Raw genomic sequence first — 22,614 nt, forward strand, 5'->3', positions numbered from 1 at the left:
GAACTTTTGATACTTGCAGTTTCTAACTACTCTTTTGCAACTTTTAGCTCCTTTATCGCTTTCTGATAGTCTCGAGTCCTCTCTGCTACTTTCGGCTTACAGGTGGACTTTTGCTACTTTTAGCTAGCATTTTTTAACTTAAGCTTTTAACCAGCATTTTGCTACTTTTAGCTCCCAGTTTGCCTTATGCTATAACTTCAGCTTATGGTTCTTTCTTTTAGCAATCATTTTGCTACTTTTAGCTGAACTTTTGATTCTTGCCGTTTCAAACTACCCTTTTGCAACTTTTAGCTCCTATATCGCTTTCTGATAGTCTCGAGTCCTCTGTGATACTTTCGGCTTACATACGTTTGCTACTTTTAGCTACTAGTTTGCCTTTTGCTATAAATTCAGGTTATGGTTCTTTCTTTTAGCAATCCTTTTGCTACTTTTAGCTGTATTATGTCACTTGTAATTTTAAGTATCATTTTTGCAATTTTCAGTTAGTGGTGTTTCTTTTATATATTTCAGCTAGTGTGCTGTTCTTATTAGCTGTAACAGTTCAGTTTTAGCGTCAGAAAATGTCAGCTGTTAGGCATGTGCATGATGGCCTACCTGCACTCAGAACTTCTGAACGTTATTCAGTGTTTGTTTGTTTATTTATTTATTTATTTATTTATTTATTTATTTATTTATTTATTTATTTATTTACTTACTTATTCCCCCACTCACACAACGACACTGAATAAATAGTTGACTTGCAGATTTAAAAGTCTGCAGTAATCCATGTATCAGTAAAAAACTTGTTGAGTCTGATGGAGTTCATAGGCTGCAGCTTCCTGGAGAAGTGGGCGGGGCCTAAAGTCGCTGGTAGGTTTTAAAATCCACACGTGGTCTCCGTCTTGGGCTTGTTTAGCAACGCGGTTCGGAGAACCAGAAACTTCTTACTAACCCATGCCAGCGTATCGCTGCAGGGGTGGACGGGATCGGACAGAGATTCTGGATAAATCAGCGAAGAAGAAAGAAGACTAATAATAAAAAAAGATGCCATCTCATCCCTTCAACCAGTGTTCCGACTTAGAAGAGATGATGTGCAAGGTAAAAACAACATCCTCTCCGGTGGGGGGAAAAAAAAAGCGCAAAAGAAAGTTTGAGCGGAGCAGAAAAAGTCAGGAGGGAGGAGGTTGGGGGTGGGAACGTTAGCCTCTTAGCTATGAACTCCGAGAAGAGTTTGCTCTCTCAACACTTTTTTCGTCTCGTATGATGTGTAATGTTGTTTTGCGATGCTTAAATCTCTGTTGTGACTGTTTTTCCACAAGCTAACCTGAAGCTAAAGCTAATTAGCTTCAAAGTGGGAAGTCAGTGTTGTAGCGGCTGTTGCACAGTTCTCAACATGGGCCTAACAAACTTATTTAACAACAAGCTGCTGTACTGTCGCCAGATCGCTACCGTAGTAAAAATATTTATTCGGTGCCACTTGTGGGATTTAGTTGCAATTAAAGTTGTTGAATAAATGCATGCAAGGCCGAGAAGTTGAATCAAAACAGCTAGCTGTGCTTGTGAAGTTGTCCTGCAGCTGCAGTGTAGCACTGGGAGCTGGTTTTAAAGGCTGAAATAGGAGCAACAGGCTAACAGAAGTGTTTATGCTCAGATACGAAGCCTCTGCTAATCATCCTAAACTCCTGGCTCAGAAAAGTAGTTTCTAGTTTAATGAAAAGCAGGAAAAAAAAAACATGTAATGTTTTTTTTTTTTCCACTGGGTGCATTTTTAAAAAACAAAGTTGAGTTGGAAACAAAATATTGCTGGTCTAGTGTTTCTTAAAGGCATGCACACCACCCACTGACTTTCATGCCACAGTTTGACTAAATGATAATTATAGTTGTTTTGGTAACACTTTTTATTTAAAATAATCGTATGCGATACTCCGACATCCTATTCTTGGAGTATGTGTCGTGAATGCCTCTCAGCTACTACCAAAACAAATTTTAGATMAGAATATGTAAAATTGGCTGATTTATATCCATTTTTGTGTTTAATATTGATCAGCTGGGGCAGCCATCTTGAATTGGACTAGTTCCAAAACTTTATCTTGTGTAGAAGTGAATCCAATAATTACTCCCTGAAAGTTTCATTAATATCCTTTCAGTGATTCATATGATATTTTGCTAACAGACAGTTTATACCCAGTGGTTGAGGGCAAAATTCTAAACAAAGAAAAGTGCAATCTGTTATCACTCAGGTAATGTTTTTGGGATCATCCTTAGACACAACCACAGCAAATCTTAGGTCAACACCTGTAAAATTACCTGAGTTGGAGCCATTTTTGTGTTTTTAAAATAAAATTAGCTGTGGCAGCCATCTTGAAAAGGATGAACTCTGAAAGTTAATCAGTTGTAGATGTATGTCGAGTGATGGCTTTCAACAAGTTTTATTAAAATCTATTTAGTGGTTCATGAGATATTTTGCTAACAGACATGCAGACACAGGCAAAAGCATTATTGCTGGTGATGGGAGATTTTAAAAAGGGTTWCTTCTGCTATATTGCAAACCTAAAGACCATATTGTTATGTTGTTAAAACTTTTTTTTAATTGATGAAAAAAAGACAAGTTTAATTTTAAACTATCGTTTGGATTTAACCTGCAGGATGCTTAACATCTTTCACTGTGGGCCCAGCAGGATATGTTTTCCACCTTCCCCCTTTATTAAATAGATCTGCAGTGCCAGGTCAGTTTAAGTTTATTTATTTATGTAGCATGTTTAATAAGAACCGTCATCCAAAGTGCTGCATATAAAATAAGGAAACAACAAGACAATGAAATCTAAACAAATAAAAAGCATTAAAATAATGGAAGAGCCTGGACCTTGGGACAACTGAAAACAAATAGGTGTTTTTATATCTCAGGGATCTGAGGTCAGAGTTGGTTAAACTTCAAACAGCTCTATAAACCGGTTTTCCTTAACCGTAGCTGTAACGTCAATACGTCGTTTTAAAATTCCCAATGCGCTGTTTGGACCTCTTCACATTGTGGTTTGAAATTGGARCAGAAAGTCACTTTATCTTCACAGATAAACATTTTCTTTGCAAACCGGTGTCCCGATATCTCCAGTCTGTGTTTTTACACTCTGGGGCAAACAACAACAAGGACAGCAGCAGCCTGTTATTCGATGCTGGTAGCAGTGCTGTTAGGTCATTTAGAAACACAGTTGCAAACTGCTTAGAGCTGGGAGCTGCTTCAGTAAATTAAACAGAATGATGTGGTTCTAAAGCAGCTCTGGAGCCAGATTGCCTCTTTCAATGCAGAGCTGAGTTCCTGGGATTGAATGGTTTCATTGATTTGTGTGAATGAGCAAAGGCGGCTAACTAGAATCACAACAAGTTTATCCAAAGTGTTTTAATTTTTTTTAAAAAACTGATGTGAGGATTGTCGAATATTTATCTGAAATGTGTTCTCYCTTTTGGTTTTCTCTCAGCATTTACTGAGTCTTGACATCAGAGAGCAGAACAGAGCGGCTTCATCTCTCGGCCTGGCCATGAGGAGCCCAGGTTTTGTGGGCGAGCCGTGCAGAAGCGCCTCGTTCTCTCTGTCCTGCCTTCCAGCCGATTCTCCCGACGGGCTGTTTCTGACCTCCAGCCAGTGGGGCCTGCAGTCGGAGAGCCTCCTACCCCCCCAGCTCGGTAATTCCCCTCAGTGGGGGAAGACGTGCTTTCTGTCCCAGCGCTCTGTCAGCATGGTGGAGACGAGCAGCGCGCCAGGAGCAAGTCTAGGCTGGTCCGGGACTGAAAAGACTTCCCTAAGTGAGCTGGGCCCCTYGGTTTTCAACACCTCCTCTTCCTCCTCGTCGGTTTCCAGCTCCTCTTCCTCGTCACGCTACAAAACCGAACTGTGTCGGTCTTACACCGAGAACGGCCTGTGCAAGTACGGCGGCAAGTGCCAGTTCGCCCACGGGCCCGAGGAGCTGCGTGACCTGAACCGACACCCCAAGTATAAAACGGAGCCGTGTCGTACGTTCCATACCATCGGCTTCTGCCCGTATGGGATCCGCTGTCACTTTATCCACAACAACGAGGAAGAAAAGAAGCACTCCTTCGCTCGCTCCGCCTCCTCCTCCTCCTCCTCGTTTTCCTCTTCCTTCAACATTCCTCGGCAGCTGCCAGCCTCTACCCGCCCTCATAGACCCCCCCTGGTCAGACAGAGTTTCAGTTTTGCCGGGTTCCCCTCTGTCCCTCAGCACCCGCTCAAGGCTGTGCCAGCTGGTCAAGCTCCTCCCTCCTCCTTCGGACGTGGCCCGCCGGATTCTCCGTCGTCCTGCGCCGACATCACCGACTTCCTCTCCTTCTTGGAGGTGGATTCTGCCTTCGAGGCCTCCCCCGCCCAACACTGCCAGCCCCCCGCGAGCCAGGTCGCTCAGGCCGATCCGCAGTCTCCATTCCTGCCTTCTCCAGACTCCGGATACTCCCCCTGCGGGCTGTCCCCCACCGACTCGCCTCCCCTGCGACAGAGTCCCAACACGGCCGAGGTCCTCTCGGAGCCACTGGGTACCCGCTCGCTGTCCTACACCTCTCTGTCAGACCAGGATCAGGACCAGGACGGAGGCAGCTCTGTCAGCTCACTCAGCGGCTCCGAGTCTTGCGGGGCTAACAGCGAAGCCAGCGCCAAACGTCTGGCAGTGTTCAGCCAGCTATCCGTTCCCGAAGACGGTGCCAGCTGCTCTCTTTAAGCTGCTTTTAAACAATTTCACATGTTTCCATACAGCTAAGCTCGACTAAATGCAGTGCTTACACACCAAACACACACATCCCACCCAGCCCGACTGACCCAAAAGACATTTTTTGCACCCGTGTGGCATTCAAAAGCGAACTTCCCGACAGACTCCAAAACACTTAAGAGATTCCCCCCCTTCATTCGATTGTCGTGGTGAAATTTTAGATTCCACACGCCGCAGTGGTGCTAAAGCTAGAGGACATATCAAGGTATGTTTTACACTGACAAAATAAAAGCATTTTATTCCTTTTCAATCTTCTGATGCGACTAAAATAAGCAAAAAAAAATTGTAAATCACAGCACGACTGGTTGTTGAACGCAACCACGCCGTAGGTTTGTCTTAGGAATAGTTTAACGTTTGTGATGAAGCCAAAGAGGACTTTTTTGTAGCTCAAACTTCTCGATTATGGTGGAATGATCACAACACACAGTGGCCTTATGTGTTCAGGAGTTCCCCCATTATGTGTATCCAGTATTGTTAATAAGCTTGTGAAAGTTTTTTTTTTCTTTCCATCATCATCGTGCAGTCTGAGGTTGTGTTTTGATCACTGGCCTTAAAGCTGAATGTTTTTTTTTTCTTTTCTAAGTATTGTGCCTGTACCGTTATTATTTTTACCAGATCCTGTTACATTGTTGAACTACGATTCTGACACGTTTGAAGAGATGTGAAAAGGGGTGAGAGTCTTTGTTTTGTTGGTGTGGTTTTTTTTTTTTTTCCTCTTGGTGGTGGTGTTTTTAGAATACTATTGAGTCCGCGTGCGTCATCGACGAGCTGTACAGGTAATGTTACAAATTTAAATATTTAAAACACTTTAAAGTTAAAAAAGCGATACAGACGGTGAGCTGTGAGAGTCCTAAATAAGCTCAAAAGATTAAACGAGTTTGAGTCCAAGTTTAAAAGTGCCTCCCATCTTTAACAGTTTTCTTTTTTGGTTATTTTAATATAAATGTTTCTTTCCTCCATCATCCACAAATGCATTATTACATCATCGTTACGTGTTTCGGTTGTGATTCTCACCCCCTTCGCATCTCTCTGTCATTCAGTATTATTCCTCGCTGTTAACGGCTTCGAATTGTTCCAACTGCGTTTCATCCTGAAAACATCCACTCAGGCCATGATGCCGTCTCTGTTGCCTTATGGAAAAACTAGATCCAGCATACTGTAGAGTTAGACTATGTGTGCTTTAGTGTTTTAGGAATGTTTTTTTGGCTGTTTATTTTTTTGTGTGTGTGTGTTTACGGTGTAGTTTCTTAGGAGCGGATGTCAAGATGTTCCTGATCTATTTAAATCAGCCTTTTCATCGACACGTTTGAGGCCTGTTTAGTGATAAAGGTGATAATCTTTAGTAAATTAATTTCTTTAATTTATTTTAACGTATTTATAGAGGACTTCTCAGTTAATGCTTGTATCGAGTTTAATATATTTGGGTTTCTTTCGCTTTTTTGTACTTGAAATAAAGTTTTCATTTTTTTAAGTGGCTTTGTGATTATTCACCCGTTCGTCACGACTGGTTATCAGATTCTTTGCAAGCTGCTGGCGTCGGCGCGTATGTGTGCGTTATCATGCTGCTTCCTATTATGCAACAGGGCTCACGTGCTCTAAGGTGAAGTCTACAGGAAGGAAGGAAGCAAGTACACGAAGGAAACCAGCAAACTGTCATTTCTGTTTTTCATTTTAGTCTGTTTCATCCGGTCTGAGCTGTTCGGTTTAAATATTTGTAAACATTAACGATGACTGAGGAGATCGTAAGATGAGTGTTCTGCGCTTACAAAGCATTTTAGGTTCCACAAAGTTACAAATTATCAGTGATATATTTGCAGTGCTGTAAATGAAGATTGAGGTCATAAGAGCGGTTCACCTTACCAGTAACATTTTGTTTCAGTGGTAACCCCTGAGCTTCCAATTGGATTATGGCTAAGTTTTCACTTTGAGATAAATAAACACTACAATTACTATTTTGACCGAACAGTTTAACCAGTCGCTTTATCAATCCAGGGATTGCATTACCATTCATTCAAGAAATAGTCATAGCCCAAGAGTGAAATATCAATATTTTTGGCAGCATGACCTCTTGGTGGTTAGCGCTGTTCCATCACGTCAAGAAGGTTCTGGATTGGGCCTGCTGTCTTTGTTTTGAGTGGAGTTTGCATACCGTCAGGTTTGTGTGGGTTTTCTCCCACAGTACATAAACCTGACTTTTTAGATTGCTCACAGACCCTGGTTCCTCATGGAAGTAGATCTGAGATCAGAGGCATTTGCTTAGTGAAATAAAGATTAAAGGTGTGTTTTTGGAGCCTTATACTACAGACTGWAGTCAGATCTTTCTTTTTTTATGTGAGGTTTTAAGAACAAGTTGTGTACAATAATATATCTTTCCTATCATAGATGGCTCTTTGAACGACATCAGAAACAACTGGGACTGGATTGATGAGCTAACATCTAGTCGTAGTGGAACCAGGACCAGAGTAAACTGCTGCTGGCTTAAAACTACTCCCTACAAACTTTACTACGACTCGTGCAAACATTATTGTACAAACTTTTACACTGTCAGTTTTGTATGATATTATGTACCAAGAAATCTTTGGGTATTTCAAGAGCAAATAGTGGCAGCTAGCTGTAGCATTTCCTAGGGGACGTAGGATATTTTAATTTCTGTCAAATTAGATGTAATGTCAAATTAGCAGTTGTTACATTTTAATAGTTTTAAGATGGCAGGCCGGACCGAGACTATGGCTGCATTTTGTTTACCTCAAAAGTCAGAAATTCAATTCAATTCAAAAATACTTTATTGATCCGAGAGGGAAATTAGGTAAATGCATTTCAACCTCCGAGTACAAAAATAATGCAGCACAAGAACTCAAATCTACACTATGAAAAATTAATTATCCATTTAGTTTCTGTCAGTTTTGATCAAAATTCAAAATGTATATGAACTGAATTAAATCAGACTTATTTTGAAATATCCAGTTACCAAAGCAAGATGTGTCGCCACAAGTTCATGAAACTGACATTGATGTTGCGTGGCTGCACTGTGTTAAAATATCAGCATATGACATACTTCCATGCGTAGTTGTGTGATATATTCATTCTGAAGCTGAACTAAAGCAATAGGCTAACTCGCTAATGGTGAACATGTGAGTTTGTTAATAAACCRGCAGGCACAACAGTGATAAACTACTTTTGCGAGGGAACGCGAAAGGTATTGCGAGGTAACGCAATACTTTTGCGTGGGAACGCAAAAGAATAAAAATCTCCCATGTCCCCTTGTGGGCTCTGTAGTAACAGTCTGTTTTGCAGGTATTGTGGTATAGTTTGATGTGGTAGTCGCTGAGACACATCCTCATACAGTGAGAGCTAACATGTCTCACAATTTTGCACCAGTTGGAAAATGACACTAAGCACCAAGTTTGACCAAACTGGCTATGATGTTTTCCTCAGATCATGTGGGATAGGCCTCAATTCAAATGAAGTTGGCTGGAGGTCGAGCATTCATCACAATGAACACTAAAGCTACCAGCCCTTTGTTGTGGTTGTAAAAGTGTGCATGTAGTTGTACATGTCGACGAGACAAGTTTGCAAATGCTAGCTATAGCGTGGGTAGTCCCACTTGTCAGTGATTTTGGTCGTACGTGCGTGTGTGTGTGTGTGTGTGTGTGTGTTTGATGTACTAAGATCTGATGTAAAGATGTGAAGGTTTGTAGTTACATCCCTTTCCTCTCTGCCTTCTTCCTCTGCATACTTTCTTTTTATCTGTGTGCTACTTTAAGCTGCTGTGATGTTAGTGACCAAAACATTGTTGTAGTTGACGCACAAGTTTCACTGCTAGGTTTAAATCCCACAAACGTACTTTGTGCAAGTCTTCCCTATTTTCCTTTTGTTGAGAAAACCTGTATTGTGACTGGCCCTCCAGGAGCCTCCCTTTAAAAAAAAAACCTACTAGTGCTATTATCTTGTCTCCATAACACAAGATGAACTGACCTTCCAAGGGTGATTAGTGGCAGTGAAGGGGTTAAAGCTGTGCATGTGTGTGCGTGTGTGCGCGCGGCATTGTTTCCTATAGACATTCTCCCACACTCTTGCYCTGTGGGACATAGGAATAGCAGGCAGATGGCTGTATTCAGGTCCACCACAGGTCAACATATGGACCTTAGAGACTAAAGTTTGTGTTTCTGTGTGTGCGACTGAGCATCCTGCCACGCATGAGCCATAAGGGTTGAATAAATCAGCAAGAAGTTCAAAAAAGGTGGGTGAAGCTAAAAAAAAGCAATGTGAAAAAAAAGTTTCAGGATAGAAGAAAAACCAAGATTATGCAAATCAAATACAGTGCAATTTGCATCCAATTCTTTGATAAAATTAGAATTAAATAGAGAATGTAGCCTCAACTCAGAATAATAATGTTTCATAAAACTGGCCTAGCCTGACTAACTGCTAAAGGTTAAAATATACCTGGATTTGGATAGCTCGTGTTACAGCTAGCGCTTGCAAAAACCATGGAATTGCATCTAAATAAAAATGTAATGTGACGTTTACGGGAATCTAAAGGTTTTTAACTCATGGGCCACAAGAAAACATTTAAGATTTTATAGTTTTAAGACAGCAGAAAGTCCTTGGTTAGTCGATCCAGTCAAAACTAAACTTTATTTCCCCGAAGCTTAGGTCATTCAAACAACAATTTACAGCAGGTAAGATGTTAATTGTTCATAAACGTCCTGCAAAATCATACATTTTAAAGATTTGAACTATCCCTTTATCTGCTGAAGTTCTAGCTTTAAATATTTTTATTGAGTATTTATGATTATACAGATGCTGTTTAAATAATAATTTAGTACTTAATTGTTGCATCACATCCGTTTTCTTCCTTGCGCTTTCAAAACMTCCTTTCTTCATGGCAGGCCTAAAAGGAACAACCAGCTGTTTATTTTATTTTATTTTATTTTTTGTTCTCTATTCAGGATGAAAACTTGAACTCTTCTCACTAAGATCCCAGCTGAGATTTGAAAYGTAAATACCGTGTTTCTATGCAGCAGTAAAGCACCGCAGCTCATCCACATCGTGAGTTTTAGTCCAAGTTGTCACCGATGATTTGGTTAACTAAAGCTATAAAGAACATTATTTTCTGTTCGTTTCTGTGGAAACCTTTCTAAAACCAGCACTTTTATTCCCCTGTGAGTACTCTTCTTCCCTCCTCTATTCATGTTCCACTCTGTGGATCTATTTGGTGACATTGTGATACAAGGGAGGGGAGCAGAGATGTAGAAAAGGAAGAAAAAAAAGGGGGGGACCCCTTCAGAACTGTAACCATTGTCCCATGGTTTCACTGGAAGAAACAGTGGAGGTGAAAGACCCCCAAACCCCCCTTCCAAGCACCCAACTCACAATCACACTTTCATCATTTTTTCACTTTACCTTCACTGATTCACTCCGACCCTTCTTCCTCTCCCAACTCCTAACAGAACTCCCCCCTTTTCTTCCCTTTCATCTTCCAGCCTCATATCGAAGGCTCTCCGGTATCTCCTTTTAATTTTCGTCTTGCCCGCTCTCCTAATCTCCTCCTCCGCCAACTTTCTGCAATTCTACCCCTTCCCACTCTTTCTCTAATCCCTCCTGATTCCACCCCACCACCAACTTCTCTCAAGAGAGGATTTGGGTTAAGTGTTTAATGGGTTGCAACAAATAGGACAAGGGTGGGTTTTAGGAAGGTGCAGCACAGTTTTTTCAGATGCCCAACTCAATTTCCCTGTCTGATCCCTTCTCTCGCTCAGCCTTTCTAAGGTTGCACTAAAGTTTCCACAAGTCTGGCTACAATAGGCAGACTGCCTGTCCCTCAAACCTTCATACATACTTCATACTGAGCTTCAAAAGCCAAAGACAAATCAGGAATTTTGATCAACACTGACAGAAACTAAATGGGTTATTCATTTTTATAGTGTAGATTTGAGCGGTGTTGTTCTTGTGCTGCTTTATTTTTGTACTCAGAGGTTGAAATGCATTTCTGACTTTTGAGGTAAACAAAATGCAGCCATAGTCTCGGTCCGGCCTGCCATCTTAAAGCTAATGAAATGGAACAACAATATTAAAATCTCCCACCTGGAAGTGCCCCAGGCTCCACAGGAAATGCTACAGCTAGCTGCCACTATTTGCTCTTAAAATACCCAAAGATTTCTTGGTACATAATATCATACAAAACTGACAGTGTAAAAGTTTGTACAATAATGTTTGCACGAGTCACAGTAAAGTTTGTAGGGAGTGGTTTTAAGCCAGCTGGTCCTGGTTCCACTACGACTAGATGTTAGCTCATCAATCCAGTCCCAGTTGTTTCTGATGTCGTTCAAAGAGCCATCTATGATAGGAAACATATTATTGTACACAACTTGTTCTTAAAACCTCACATAAAAAAATAAAGATCTGACTTCAGTCTGTAGTTTATGGCTCCAAAAACACAATTTATTGTTGTCCTGTATTCAGTCCACAGTAACTTTTACATCAAAATTTTCTGTCAGTTTGAGAAAAACCCATACATAAGCTCTATGAGTGAAACACACAATAAGAAACGTTGATAGCAAGTGCCACCCACTCTGGCTCCTCCCCCTTTTCACATCATGTGCTATGAACATGGCTCTGCACAAAAACAACAGCCTGACCCAAGAGTTTCTAACTATTTTTATTGTGAACAGCAGACATAAAAACAGAATGAACATTGTTTCCCACAGGAATATTGTAGGAGAACAAAATGTTATAGAAAATCCATAAATAGTTTTTATTGGTTTTGGGTGACTGGGTTGTAATACTAAATGTAAAAACGTAACTTTTTAACGTCAAAATATTAATGAGGTCATTTAAAAAATGATGACGAACTCCAGTCATAAACTCTCCATTTTGATTCGAGAACAAAAAAATGAGTAAGACATATAGAAACATTGTAAATAAACAAAAAAGGTGTATATGTACATATCTGCTATCAGAGATCAACTGTACCAAAAAAAAACAAATGAAACTGAGCTGACGAACACTTTGATTTGACTGTTAAAGAATATTAAAAAATGGATAACCATACAAAAGACTTGCTTTTTAATGGCACTCCACAGCCAGGCTTCTTAAATTTTCTCCAAGAGGCAAAGGAAGTATGTGAAAAAAAGCTTGTAAATATTAATTCAACAACAAAAATATTCTTCAAAAAAATGACAATTTCTGATCTATGTCTCCCTCTGGTGGTTTGAAGAGAAAACAGCTTTTACAAAGAAAATTCTCTCATCAGTTTTGTATTTTGTGGGGTGGAATGTTACATTACATTACACAAAAAAAATGTTTAGAGTGCAAAAATAAATACCTAAGCAACACAAACACCCAATCTGAATAAGTGGGTGATTAATAGGCTTCTTAAAGAAATYACACACTCACTGAATCGGGTATGTTGGAGCAGAGATACAGTATAAGTAAATCATGGAGGGTAGCGGTCCCTAAGAACCAGGATTAGAAACTTCTGACCTATCCAATAAATAATTATAAAATTAAGCAAAAACATTGAGCTCAATCAAAGCCAGCGTAAAACTGATCACTTCATTAACCACACAAAGCAAAATAAACTCTTCATCGCAATCAAAATAAAAAATAAAATAAAAAAGATTTTCCTGCACCAACAAACTACAAGTAAACTTTATCCCACCAGTCAGGGGCAATCTGAGCAGTCCTGTTGTGATCGTTTATCCCCTCTGGAGCCACGATGCTCGGAGGACAAGCTGTTCATTTGGCAAAAGGAAAAGGTATCGAGATATCGATCATGTCAGCTTCTGGATGACCACCTGAAACTTACCTGTCAAAAAGAAATAGATACAAAAGATGATTATTTTTGAGTCTGAATGTTTGCTCAAATAACCCAATCTCACAGGCATGTGTAGGCCTTACAAAGCTAGTTTTAAAAATAACTGTGATCCACACAACCGCTCAGCCTTTACAGATAAAAGTAGCTTAGCAGCYGTTTGTAGTCAATGAACCTCTTATCTCGCTTCAGACTTGCTTAAAAGAAAAGGATCGATATTCCAATGGCACTTACAGGACGGCATGACGGAGACCTCAGCTGTCACCACACTCTCCAGACCGAGGTTAGACAGAGCCCCTCGCACCACACCACATGAAAAAGCAAGATACTGTGAACGAAAACACAGAGACAACCAATCAAGACCAGTCACGTGGCATTCAATTCTGTTTTTTTTTAGGTTGTAAAATCTTTGGATGCATCTTTAATTGTCCACATAATAGCAGATCAATCCCTGCTCATATGTGGAAGGATATTTGATACCTTGGCAGCCTGATCCAGATACTGTTTTCCATTAGAGAGCTGAGTCAGGAGAGAAAACTTGTTATCCTGAAGGACATAAGTACCCTGTGGAGCAAAAAGAACGCATAAATCCAAATAGTAGTAAAAAAAAATTGTAAACAAGAACACATGACACTGCTTATCTTAAGCATTTAACAAAGGTCTGCTAATTCCTTGTGACCTCCACGACTACTCTTGTGGCTCAATGAATGGGTATGTTTTTTGTTTGTTTGTTTGTTTTTTTAAGAAATGTATCATAAATCCCAGAAGGGGAAGAATTTATTTATTTTTGTTTGTTTGTTTGTTTGTCTTTAGTAGTTAGATTCAAATATGCAAGTCCCAAATTGAAATAGAAACAATTTCCAAAAATAAAAAATAAAACAAAAATTAAAGAAACTGTGGACTTGCCTTCAGTTATGTATAAAACTAAACTATGATTAACTGTTACCAAAGAAAGGCATTCTCTGACTAGGCTTTCTTTTTATTTTTACAAAGATGTTGATGCAAAGGTTGATGTTAGTGTTGAATATGCACTCAAACTGCCTATTTTGCCAGTGCAACAATGTGTCCTTACACCATCTAATGCTTTCAGTTTGTGGTTTCCAGGAAATACCTTTTAAAGGAATCCCCAATTAGTTGTAACATTAGACTTTATTTGATAAACATTTATTTTAACTGTAAAATAAAGACTATAAAAATACTGTAGGCTGTTTAGTTTTGTAAATTTTTTTTAAATATATTTTAACACGGATGGAGCCATTTTATTTACACGTAAGCATTCTGGGTAAATGATGACGTGGATAGGTCCTCAGTGCGAGGCTGCTAGCGAGCTATATCCACCCTAAAGGTTAATCTTGGACAATATCTGACGATCGACTCTTTTAAATGAAACCAGAGAGCGTTGACAGAGAGGAGAAGGTAGAAATGACTCAGCCTGTAACTGAAAATATAGATGGAGGACAACAGAGCTGCTTCATGGAAGAAGAACCTCAGCTTAGCCTGTTAGCCTTCGCGCTAGCGCCAACACTATATTGCCTTATATGTATTAGCTCAGCTCTAGCGCAACAAACAAGCTAAACTGAGGTCCTCCATCCATATTTTCAGTTACAGGCTGAGTCATTTTTGTGCTCCCCTCTCTGTCATGTGGATGGAGGACCTCAGTGATGAGAGGAGAATGTGTAGCACTGAGCTAATACATATATATGGTGATAGCGTCGGGGCTAATGCTAAAGCTAACAGGCTAAGCTGAGGTTCTTCTTCCATGAAGCAGCTCTGTTGTCCTCCATCCATATTTTCAGTTCCAGGCTGAGTCATTTCTACCTTCTCCTCTCTGTCAACGCTCTCTGGTTTCATTTAAAAGAGTCGATCGTCAGATATTGTCCAAGATTAACCCTCAGGGTGGATATAGCTCRCTCACACCGAGAACCTATCCACGTCATCATTTACCCAGAATGCTTTGCATGTAAATAAAATGGCTCCGTCCGTGTTAAAATATATTTTTAAACTTTTAGTTTAAAAATGATAAAAACTAAACACCCTACAGTATTTTTACAGTCTTTATTTTACAGTTAAAATATATGTTTATCAAATAAAGTCTAATGTTACAACTGATCATGGATCCCTTTAAAACAAAAAACTAACTTCCTATCAAAGTGAGTTGATATGCAAAGTAAATCAGTGTGAAATCCTGGGTAAAGCTGTACATGAATACACACAGACAGTGCCACCGTACTGTTTAGTAAACTCTGGGAATCGTTACTTGACAAATGGACTAAACTATAATAGGTCCTTTATGAATCCTTTACAGGAAATTGTTATAGCAGCCTTTGTATTTTACACAAGACAAATAATAAAACATTAAACAAGTAGGACGTCTTCCAGTATCTTTAATAAGAAGCCCATATTGAAAAACCTCACTTGATTTTATTTACCTGATGGTTTGTTCGGAGGTTGTCCACTTGCCTCCTGAACACCTTCGTCCAGAAGTCTTTGCAGACAAACTTCATTATGTCCAACTCATCTTTGAAGCTGGGGGAGTCCCGGGTCAGTCTGGAGAATAATCAACCCAGACACTTTATTGAAGAAGAAATGTTACATATGTATTTACTACCTTTACAGCATTGTGTGTTATTTACCTCTCAATAAGTCCTTGTCCAACCCTAAAGCCCATGATTTCCAAAACAGAAATACACACAGCTCTATCCTGCACAAAAAACATGCAAACAGTGAACACAAACTTTAATGATTTTTTTTTAATAAACAAGTGCCCTTAGTGTAGGGATAATGTAAAAGCTGATTCTACATCTTAATACACGATTATATTAGGTGTTTTACTAACACTAGATTAACTAGTATTTAACAAATGATTGGAGTTGACATCGGATGTGAGACAGAGTGGTTTAAAGCTAACATCTTTTAGCTCAACATCCTGAGCTAACCCACCTTGTTGTCCATTTCTCCTTTGCTGGACTGTTGTTCCGTGAAAACATGAGACACCATCTCCATATGGAGAAATTCAAACAGAGACTCGTCTGCCATTCTGCAAAACACTACAAATGTGAAACAAAGCTCAGTCACTACGCCAAAAACCTCTGTCTCTTTAGCCTCCTTAGCTAGCTAATCCGTTTTGCTTTCCAACAAAACTATTAAAGCCGTATTAATTTATAATATTGTCATCAGTGTAAATAAACTCAATGCATATGTTCACGTTGTCGATCTTACATTCATAGATTCATTCCACTAGATTAGATACTACAATCATCTTACCTAAATAACCGTACGCTACCCACTCCTGCTATATGAATTGCCCTCGATATTTATCTCAGGACATCCCGAAAAATGCACTAGGCGGAGTTAAGAGGAGTTGTCGAAATAATTGACAGTAAATGAGCACATTAAGCAAAGKAAAAAGTCCGTGATGTAATGCTTGTTTTTCTATGAGGGACTACAACACAACACTGAGAAAACAACCCTCAATTAAAAGTGAAACTACGGTGACACCGTTGTATTAAAAACCGGTATACGCCGACCAAATGATACAAACAAATCCTACCAGTGAGCCAATCAAGATACGAAAAGTTGTCACGTGATACATAAGCTCCGATTGGATTGGTTCAGGAAGTACAAGACACTTCCTTGCTCATGTGATTTTTGTTTTTGTCACGAAAGATTTTAGACTTTTCGATGTTATTTTAGCGAATTGAAGCTTTTACAGCATTTAAAAGTCACGTTTTATCCACGAGAGTACGGCTTTTACTAGCTGGATAAAACTATAATGAAAGCAAAGTGTTTTTTTTTTGCCGTTCTTTAGCTCCAGTTGACCTGACAGTGCAGTCGTCCTGTGACTGATGAAGAGCTTATAATGTCCAGCAGATACTCGATCGTGGTGCAGGGCGAGGCATCGGAAACAGACTCCGATGACGAAGTCTACATCACCTCACTGTCTTCTCAGCAAACTGCCTCAACAGTCGGAACTAAGGTGCTCTTTTGGCTTAGTTGACATAATGTGTTTCTAAACGCTGTAAAAACTGTATTATGTTGCTGTTAATATTTCAGGTTCCAGGGGAGGCCTCTGAAACTGACAGTGAGGAGGATCCAGAGCAGACAGGCAGATCCTCAGCAGGAAGTCAGGACAGTGCTGCCAAGATACTCAGAAGAGACCTGCCTCCTCTCATTGTGGTCAGGGACCACCCTGATCTTCAGTCCATAGTGGAAGACAGGCCGAGCCCTGCACACAAACCACATGGTGAGGAGTTTGCATGAAATGGAAAAGGGTTATGATCCCATAATTGCCAGAACATGAAGCCATCTAGAAGATGTCAACCTAGTATGTTCACAGAAGAAAAACAATTAGGGTTTTACAGTTCACAATAAATATTGCTAACAGGCACGTGCACATAGATGTAACCCTGAACAGTAGGGATTATATAAACATACCTAAATATTCAATGTCATGTAAACTTTACTGTCATTACCAAAGGTTCACTTTCTGTGATTTTCTCACAGATTTTCAGTCACTTTCTCCTTCTCTCAGTCCCATGTGTACCTGAGTGTACACATGCATAAAACCAGCTCCATTCACTGATTCAAACTTAGGACTGATAGGTGATTGACCTAGAGTAAAAAATAAAAAAACTTCCATCATTACATTAATACATCTGAAATATGAAAAACCAATGAAATGAAGTATTTCAGTTTCTTTCTGGGTGTGTTTGCAGGTGAAACCCTTTTACAACAGAAGCTGCAGGAGTCAAACAGCCAGCTGTATTCTGATGTGGGACAAATGCTAAAGCAGGTTTACGGCAGCGCCAGCAAAGAGGTACGTTCTGTTTTACTTTCATTTTTCTTTTAAATCAGGAAGCACAGTAGTTTTAAAAATACAAAGTGTAAATAGAGATGTAGGTAGGTGAGAGTACAAAACTGTAGATAGAAGTGATGTTTTTTAAAAGCCCAAATGCACAAAACAAAGCATCTTTTTTTATTCTTGCACAATTCTTTATATTATTATTTTTATTATTAGCTGTAGTATCATTGCTAGTCATTGTTAATTTCATTTTTGTGCACTGTCTATAGTTTGTAAAGTAACTAGCATGTGAACCTCTGTACTGATGCTGCTGCTGACACCTGAATTTCCCCTCGGAGAGACAATAAAGATTATTTCTATTCTATTCTAAATGAGAATTAAAATTAAGCTAAACATGACCAAAGTCTGACCAGCTAAGATTCAGAAACAACACAGTGAGAAATGTCTCCTTTTTATCATAAATATTTAAAACAATAAAGTTAATGATTTACTTGTTTAGAGCTGGGCGATATGATCAAAATTTTATATCACGGTATTTTCAACATTTTCACCGGTTTCACTGTATTTGACGGTATTTTTCTTTTCATCACAGCTCAGCTGATAATAAAATATACAAACACTGCTTATTAACTTTTTCCTTTTACTGTACCTCTGTCTGTGTCTCTGTTTCCCTCCTCTGTGTCTGTTCTTCTCTGACTGGTGGTTGGAGACAGTAGTCATGCTTTTGGTCCAGTCGTGAAGGAGGAGGGTTAAGAAAAGATTATGATCGGGTTTATTGTTTTATGTTATTTATTAAAGCTTATCAGCACGACTCACCTTGCACACCAGTCAATTCCAACTCCACTACGAACTACTTCCTGCAGGCTTTTCACAATAGAACCACGTTAAGTCTCCATCAGCATAACGTCTCCATATTAACTAACCGCGTTAAATCTGTGTACGTCACTGAGGAGGTGTTTACTACATTCAGTGACGGTGAAAACTGGATGTTTTTTTTAAACATCAGTCAATATAAGCAGCAGAATCACCACCCGCTGCTGCAGCTAGCTGCTCCAAACATTAGCATGCTAACGCTCATAGCGGTGCAGCAAGGAAAAATGTCCCCCGGGAAACAACAGTTCACTGGCGGCCGCGACGAAACGTTCCGCTATTTAAACCAGAATGTCTGGTATTCAAAAAATTCATATCATAACAAAAATGAAAACCGGTATTCGGTACAAAATGGTATACCGCCCAGCACCATACTTGTTTACCTTTTGTGACTTTTTTCATTCGTTTTTTTTTTCAAGGTGCACAGTGTAACGTCTCAGCTGAATGCATCCCAGAGCGCCATTATCAATGCGTCCCACAGCATCAGATTAATCCTGGATGACCTGAAGGCCGTGTCCGAGAAGATCGACATCATCACCAGCTGTCAAATACTTCCTGAGATTAACATCGCCGATCCCAGTCGCGTGACGCCTCCTGCGCCTTAAAAACACTTTGGTGTTGGGATGTTTTACTGGCAGCACGGGTATATCATCAAAAAATTCAAAAATTAAAGGAGGTTAAAATTGTGAGCTAGCTTTGCTTTTTGGAGTCACAAATCACCTGCATGCATAAAACAAAAACTCTTAACAGTTACTGATGTATATGTTTACTAATAACTGTGCATCTTGTTGGAGGTTTAGGAGCTATTTATAAAAAAAAAGTAAAATTGCGTATGCTGTCACATTTTTTTCAAATAGTCTTGCAATTTTCTGTAAATATGAATGTTTCTCAATAAATTTTTAAAAACACGTTTTCTTGTTATTTTTAATTTCCACAGTTTTTAAAAATCATCACATACTGTATTCCTAGACTGAATGCTGCCCAGACTATTAGTTTTGTTTGAACAATTTTTGCAAAAGGTATTTGAGGTGAAGTATCTCCAACAGCATAACTTTATTTGTTGAGATTTAGTAGCTGAGACAAGCCATAATTTTTTTTAAATGAAAGTGCAATTAAAAAGTGGGGGTGATGAAGTAATACATTAAATTTATTGGTTACAAATACAAATGTATTTTCACAAGTAATTAAACAAAAGGGGAGTAAACACCCTTGGAAGGATCCAAACAGTATGACAGAAAATGTCTGCGAAGAGTCCTGACAAACTTCAGACATAAATAACTTCAAAGGTTGATTCAAAAGGAGATCATTGCAGGGATTTGACTTGTTTCTCTGCTCCAACACTACTGATTCATTGAAACACCTCTTCTAGTTATGCATTGCATTCAAACCAGGTGTGTTGGAGGAGAGGAACCTCTGCAGGACAGCGGACTGGACTCCCTGGGATACAACAAGCGACGTGTCTTCGTGCACACATCACACTGGGGTGTAGATGTACACCAGCACCACCACCAGCAGGTTGAGAACGGTGCCTACGATACCCAGAATCCCCAGCAAATGATCGGGGTCAACTTTGCATCTCGGACCTTTGAGATGAACAGTTTGAGGATCAGGTGCCTGGGGGGAGAGAAAAAAAACATGGAAGGTGTGTTGATTTCATTTAAAACACCTTAGACAAAAATGATCCACACGATGGTGCAGTTGTTCCATATTCTTCAAGTAAAACTTGCTCTCCCCATTACTTCACTTTGATTGTTTCATTTATTTGTAATTACAAGTAAACTTTAAACTGCCTTGTCTGAAAACATTTTTATTATTTTTGTTCCATTGTTTTAACCAATTTCAATCAACCAATAAGTCAGATTGTGGGAGCATCTTGGGAAAAACTGCGTTTTTTTTCCAAAAGGGGGAAAAATTCAACCAAAACAAATAAAAATAGTACTTTGAAATAAGAAACAGTGGTGATTGTAATGTGAAGAAGAGACTTAAGAACTGAAGAGGTGAGAAAAAACATAATAATAATAATGGTAACGACAATAACAATAATCAAGAAACATTTTCTAAAACTGTCAAAGAACTGTTAAAACAGTAAAAAATAATGCAAAAAAAATTCAAACAAAGTAATATTCTTAATTTTTCAGAATACATATTATGTAGCAGCTTGTAGCTGTTCTGTTGTTGAAAAATATACCTTAATTTCTTATTTTATTGGGTTTTATATGCACATTTCTCAGGACTGGTGTCATGTTAGAAACATATTTTACATCTGGATCGTAAAATTCTTCCCTTGAAAAGCTCTGATTTTAATAAATAGTCATTCTGTTAGACTGTTACTTTCATTGTTAACACTTTAACTCAAATCTACAACAGTAATTTCATTCAGATGTTGTTTAATATGTGAAAAAAATCACTTTTTTACATGACAGAGATAATTTGATGATTTTACACAATCATTTGCAGTTATTAGCATTTACTCTCTGCTTCACAAACGTATCTGTATAAAATTATTAACCTTTAACTTTTAATTATTTACTTTTTCTTTTAGTCACAAGCATGTTTATCATTCTGGTCCGTTCTAATCTGTCATTAATATAATCTCAACATTTATATTGTTTCTCCATGACCGAATGGGAAACAGGCTGTACACACTATCGTTTATAAAGTTTTCCATAAAAACTTTATGAATAAAGAATCTCTCCTATGAAAAAGTAAAAACATAAAACTTTATCCACTTTACCTCTCTGGTGCTCCTCGATCTTTTGTCATGTCCCGACACCACTGCTCTCTCCATCTGTCAGCCTCCAAACTCAGGAGGAGAAACAGCTTCAATCAGCCTCAGTTTCCAGAGTCCAGGCTGGAAGTGTCTCAGAGCCGATGACTGGCGAGACTGCGTGCACCACTGGTAACTCTTAGACTTAAAGTCTTCTACGTGTTCTCGTCTCCTGAGGCTACAGAGGCTCACAGGTCTGTAATAAATGAGTGGATAAAAGGGAGGATGCTGGTTTGTTTTATTGTGCATCAAACTGCAAAGAGAGTCACAGAAGGCCAAGAAGCTGCTCAGCTGTCCTGCCACAGTTTCTGTGTCAGGTCATGTGGAGCTGGCTCATTCACGCCTGTGTGTGTGTGTGTGTGTGTGTGTGTGTGGGGGGGGGGGGGTCACCAGGGAATAAAAAAGCCTCCAGTGTCACAACCACCTTTCTATGTGTGTGTGTGTGTGTGTGTGTGTGCAGAGAAACTTAAATTGAATTCAAACATTTTTACCCATGTTCAAGAAAAACTCATCTTAAGGATTTAAAGGAATAGTGCGTAATTTTTGAATTTATGCCTTGTCAAGTAGTTTTCAGTAGTTTGTACCTTTTCAGCAGTGGCATAAGTCATAGAGAAAGGAGTCTAGAACAAAAACGATGAAGCCATCTGCGTGTAACCTGTTCACCTGTTGAAAGTGGAGTGAAGAGCTACAGAGAAACAGACAAACAGTCTGTTGTTATGAATTTAATGAGAAAATAAAGCTGTCTTCATTAGAAGAACAATGTTTACAATGTTGTGTGTGTGAGTGTGTGCGGACTGTATTTCCTGTGCTGTGGGACAGTTAGGATTGCATTGCCAAATTCAATAGAATGGGAGAGCAGGCAAGTTTTTTTATTTTTATTTTTTTGGCGTACACACCTACTTGTGGGGACCTAATGTTACTTATTGGGGACCTGACTGGTAATTATGGGGACCTGAGTCTAGTCCCCATGAGGGAAAACGCCATTGGTGGGTCGGGGGGTTAAGTTTAGGACTTAGGTGTGGATTGAGTTTAGGTTAGTTTTTTTGTTTTTTATTTTTTCAAACTTTATTCCTTTCTTGAAAAAATATTTTTTATATAAAAAAAGAAAGAAAATACAATGAAATGAAAGGCAGCAGAGAGAATAAAAAAATCTTATAACATCTGCCCCTTTTTCTCAAGTATAAATTCAAACAATTGCAATTTTCAGTTAACAAAACAAAACAAAAATCTTCCTAGAACAACAATTTATATGAATGCACATTATACTATTTCATATTTTTTCATCAAGCCTACCGTAATCATTCTCTTAAACATGTACAGTGATTTGGCACTTTTAACATCAATTTCCAGGTCATTCCACAATCTCACTCCTTGGACTGAGGTGCACCTTTCTTTCTTTTGTCTTTTTTAATACAGAAGAAAATGCAGAGAATAAGAAAAAGAAGAAAAAGGAGAAATGTAGTGGGAAAGATTGAAAAAGAGAATAGAAGATATGTGAGATATACACCAAGAAATCACAGACACACACAAAGACAGTACACTCAATATCTGTCTGCATACCTGCAAAGATGGAGAAGACAAAATACGCAATCAAAATACATGTATATAATAATAA

The 22,614-nt window shown here is 39.0% G+C and overlaps 3 protein-coding genes and 1 long non-coding RNA gene across 4 annotated transcripts; 2 read left to right on the top strand and 2 right to left on the bottom strand.

Moving 5' to 3' along the window:
- Window positions 1-851: 851 nt before the first annotated feature.
- zgc:114130 (zinc finger protein 36, C3H1 type-like 1) lies at window positions 852-6,219 on the top strand. Its single transcript, XM_014014023.1, has 2 exons — window positions 852-1,077; window positions 3,453-6,219. The coding sequence occupies exons 1-2, from the start codon at window positions 1,024-1,026 to the stop codon at window positions 4,698-4,700; spliced, it is 1,302 nt and encodes a 433-aa protein (XP_013869477.1). The 5' UTR covers window positions 852-1,023; the 3' UTR covers window positions 4,701-6,219.
- A 4,945-nt stretch (window positions 6,220-11,164) lies between these two features.
- On the bottom strand, window positions 11,165-16,029 carry trappc6bl (trafficking protein particle complex subunit 6B, like). Its single transcript, XM_014014025.1, has 7 exons — window positions 15,826-16,029; window positions 15,502-15,608; window positions 15,195-15,262; window positions 14,991-15,108; window positions 13,042-13,125; window positions 12,796-12,889; window positions 11,165-12,555 (listed from the first exon to the last, which is right to left on the bottom strand). The coding sequence occupies exons 2-7, from the start codon at window positions 15,595-15,597 to the stop codon at window positions 12,521-12,523; spliced, it is 495 nt and encodes a 164-aa protein (XP_013869479.1). The 5' UTR covers window positions 15,598-15,608; window positions 15,826-16,029; the 3' UTR covers window positions 11,165-12,520.
- A 154-nt stretch (window positions 16,030-16,183) lies between these two features.
- On the top strand, window positions 16,184-19,140 carry bloc1s3 (biogenesis of lysosomal organelles complex-1, subunit 3). Its single transcript, XM_014014024.1, has 4 exons — window positions 16,184-16,537; window positions 16,615-16,804; window positions 17,277-17,377; window positions 18,652-19,140. The coding sequence occupies exons 1-4, from the start codon at window positions 16,421-16,423 to the stop codon at window positions 18,835-18,837; spliced, it is 594 nt and encodes a 197-aa protein (XP_013869478.1). The 5' UTR covers window positions 16,184-16,420; the 3' UTR covers window positions 18,838-19,140.
- A 221-nt stretch (window positions 19,141-19,361) lies between these two features.
- LOC106521432 (uncharacterized) lies at window positions 19,362-21,257 on the bottom strand. Its single transcript, XR_001310666.1, has 2 exons — window positions 20,967-21,257; window positions 19,362-19,846 (listed from the first exon to the last, which is right to left on the bottom strand). It is a non-coding gene; the product is annotated as an uncharacterized LOC106521432 (long non-coding RNA).
- Window positions 21,258-22,614: the final 1,357 nt, after the last annotated feature.

The sequence above is a fragment of the Austrofundulus limnaeus genome, unplaced genomic scaffold (genome assembly GCF_001266775.1).
Source record: "Austrofundulus limnaeus strain Quisiro unplaced genomic scaffold, Austrofundulus_limnaeus-1.0 Scaffold109, whole genome shotgun sequence".
In the NCBI taxonomy this organism is placed as follows: domain Eukaryota; kingdom Metazoa; phylum Chordata; class Actinopteri; order Cyprinodontiformes; family Rivulidae; genus Austrofundulus; species Austrofundulus limnaeus.

Excerpts from the sequence above, each read along its gene's own strand:
- trappc6bl (XM_014014025.1), bottom strand. The coding sequence starts at position 15,597 with ATGGCAGACGAGTCTCTGTTTGAATTTCTCCATATGGAGATGGTGTCT. Across the intron at positions 15,263-15,501 it reads AAGGAGAAATGGACAACAAG|GATAGAGCTGTGTGTATTTC; the intron begins GTGGGTTAGCTC and ends TTTTTTGTGCAG. Across the intron at positions 15,109-15,194 it reads GGACAAGGACTTATTGAGAG|ACTGACCCGGGACTCCCCCA; the intron begins GTAAATAACACA and ends ATTATTCTCCAG.
- bloc1s3 (XM_014014024.1), top strand. The coding sequence starts at position 16,421 with ATGTCCAGCAGATACTCGATCGTGGTGCAGGGCGAGGCATCGGAAACA. Across the intron at positions 16,805-17,276 it reads CCCTGCACACAAACCACATG|GTGAAACCCTTTTACAACAG; the intron begins GTGAGGAGTTTG and ends GTGTGTTTGCAG. Across the intron at positions 17,378-18,651 it reads ACGGCAGCGCCAGCAAAGAG|GTGCACAGTGTAACGTCTCA; the intron begins GTACGTTCTGTT and ends TTTTTTTTCAAG.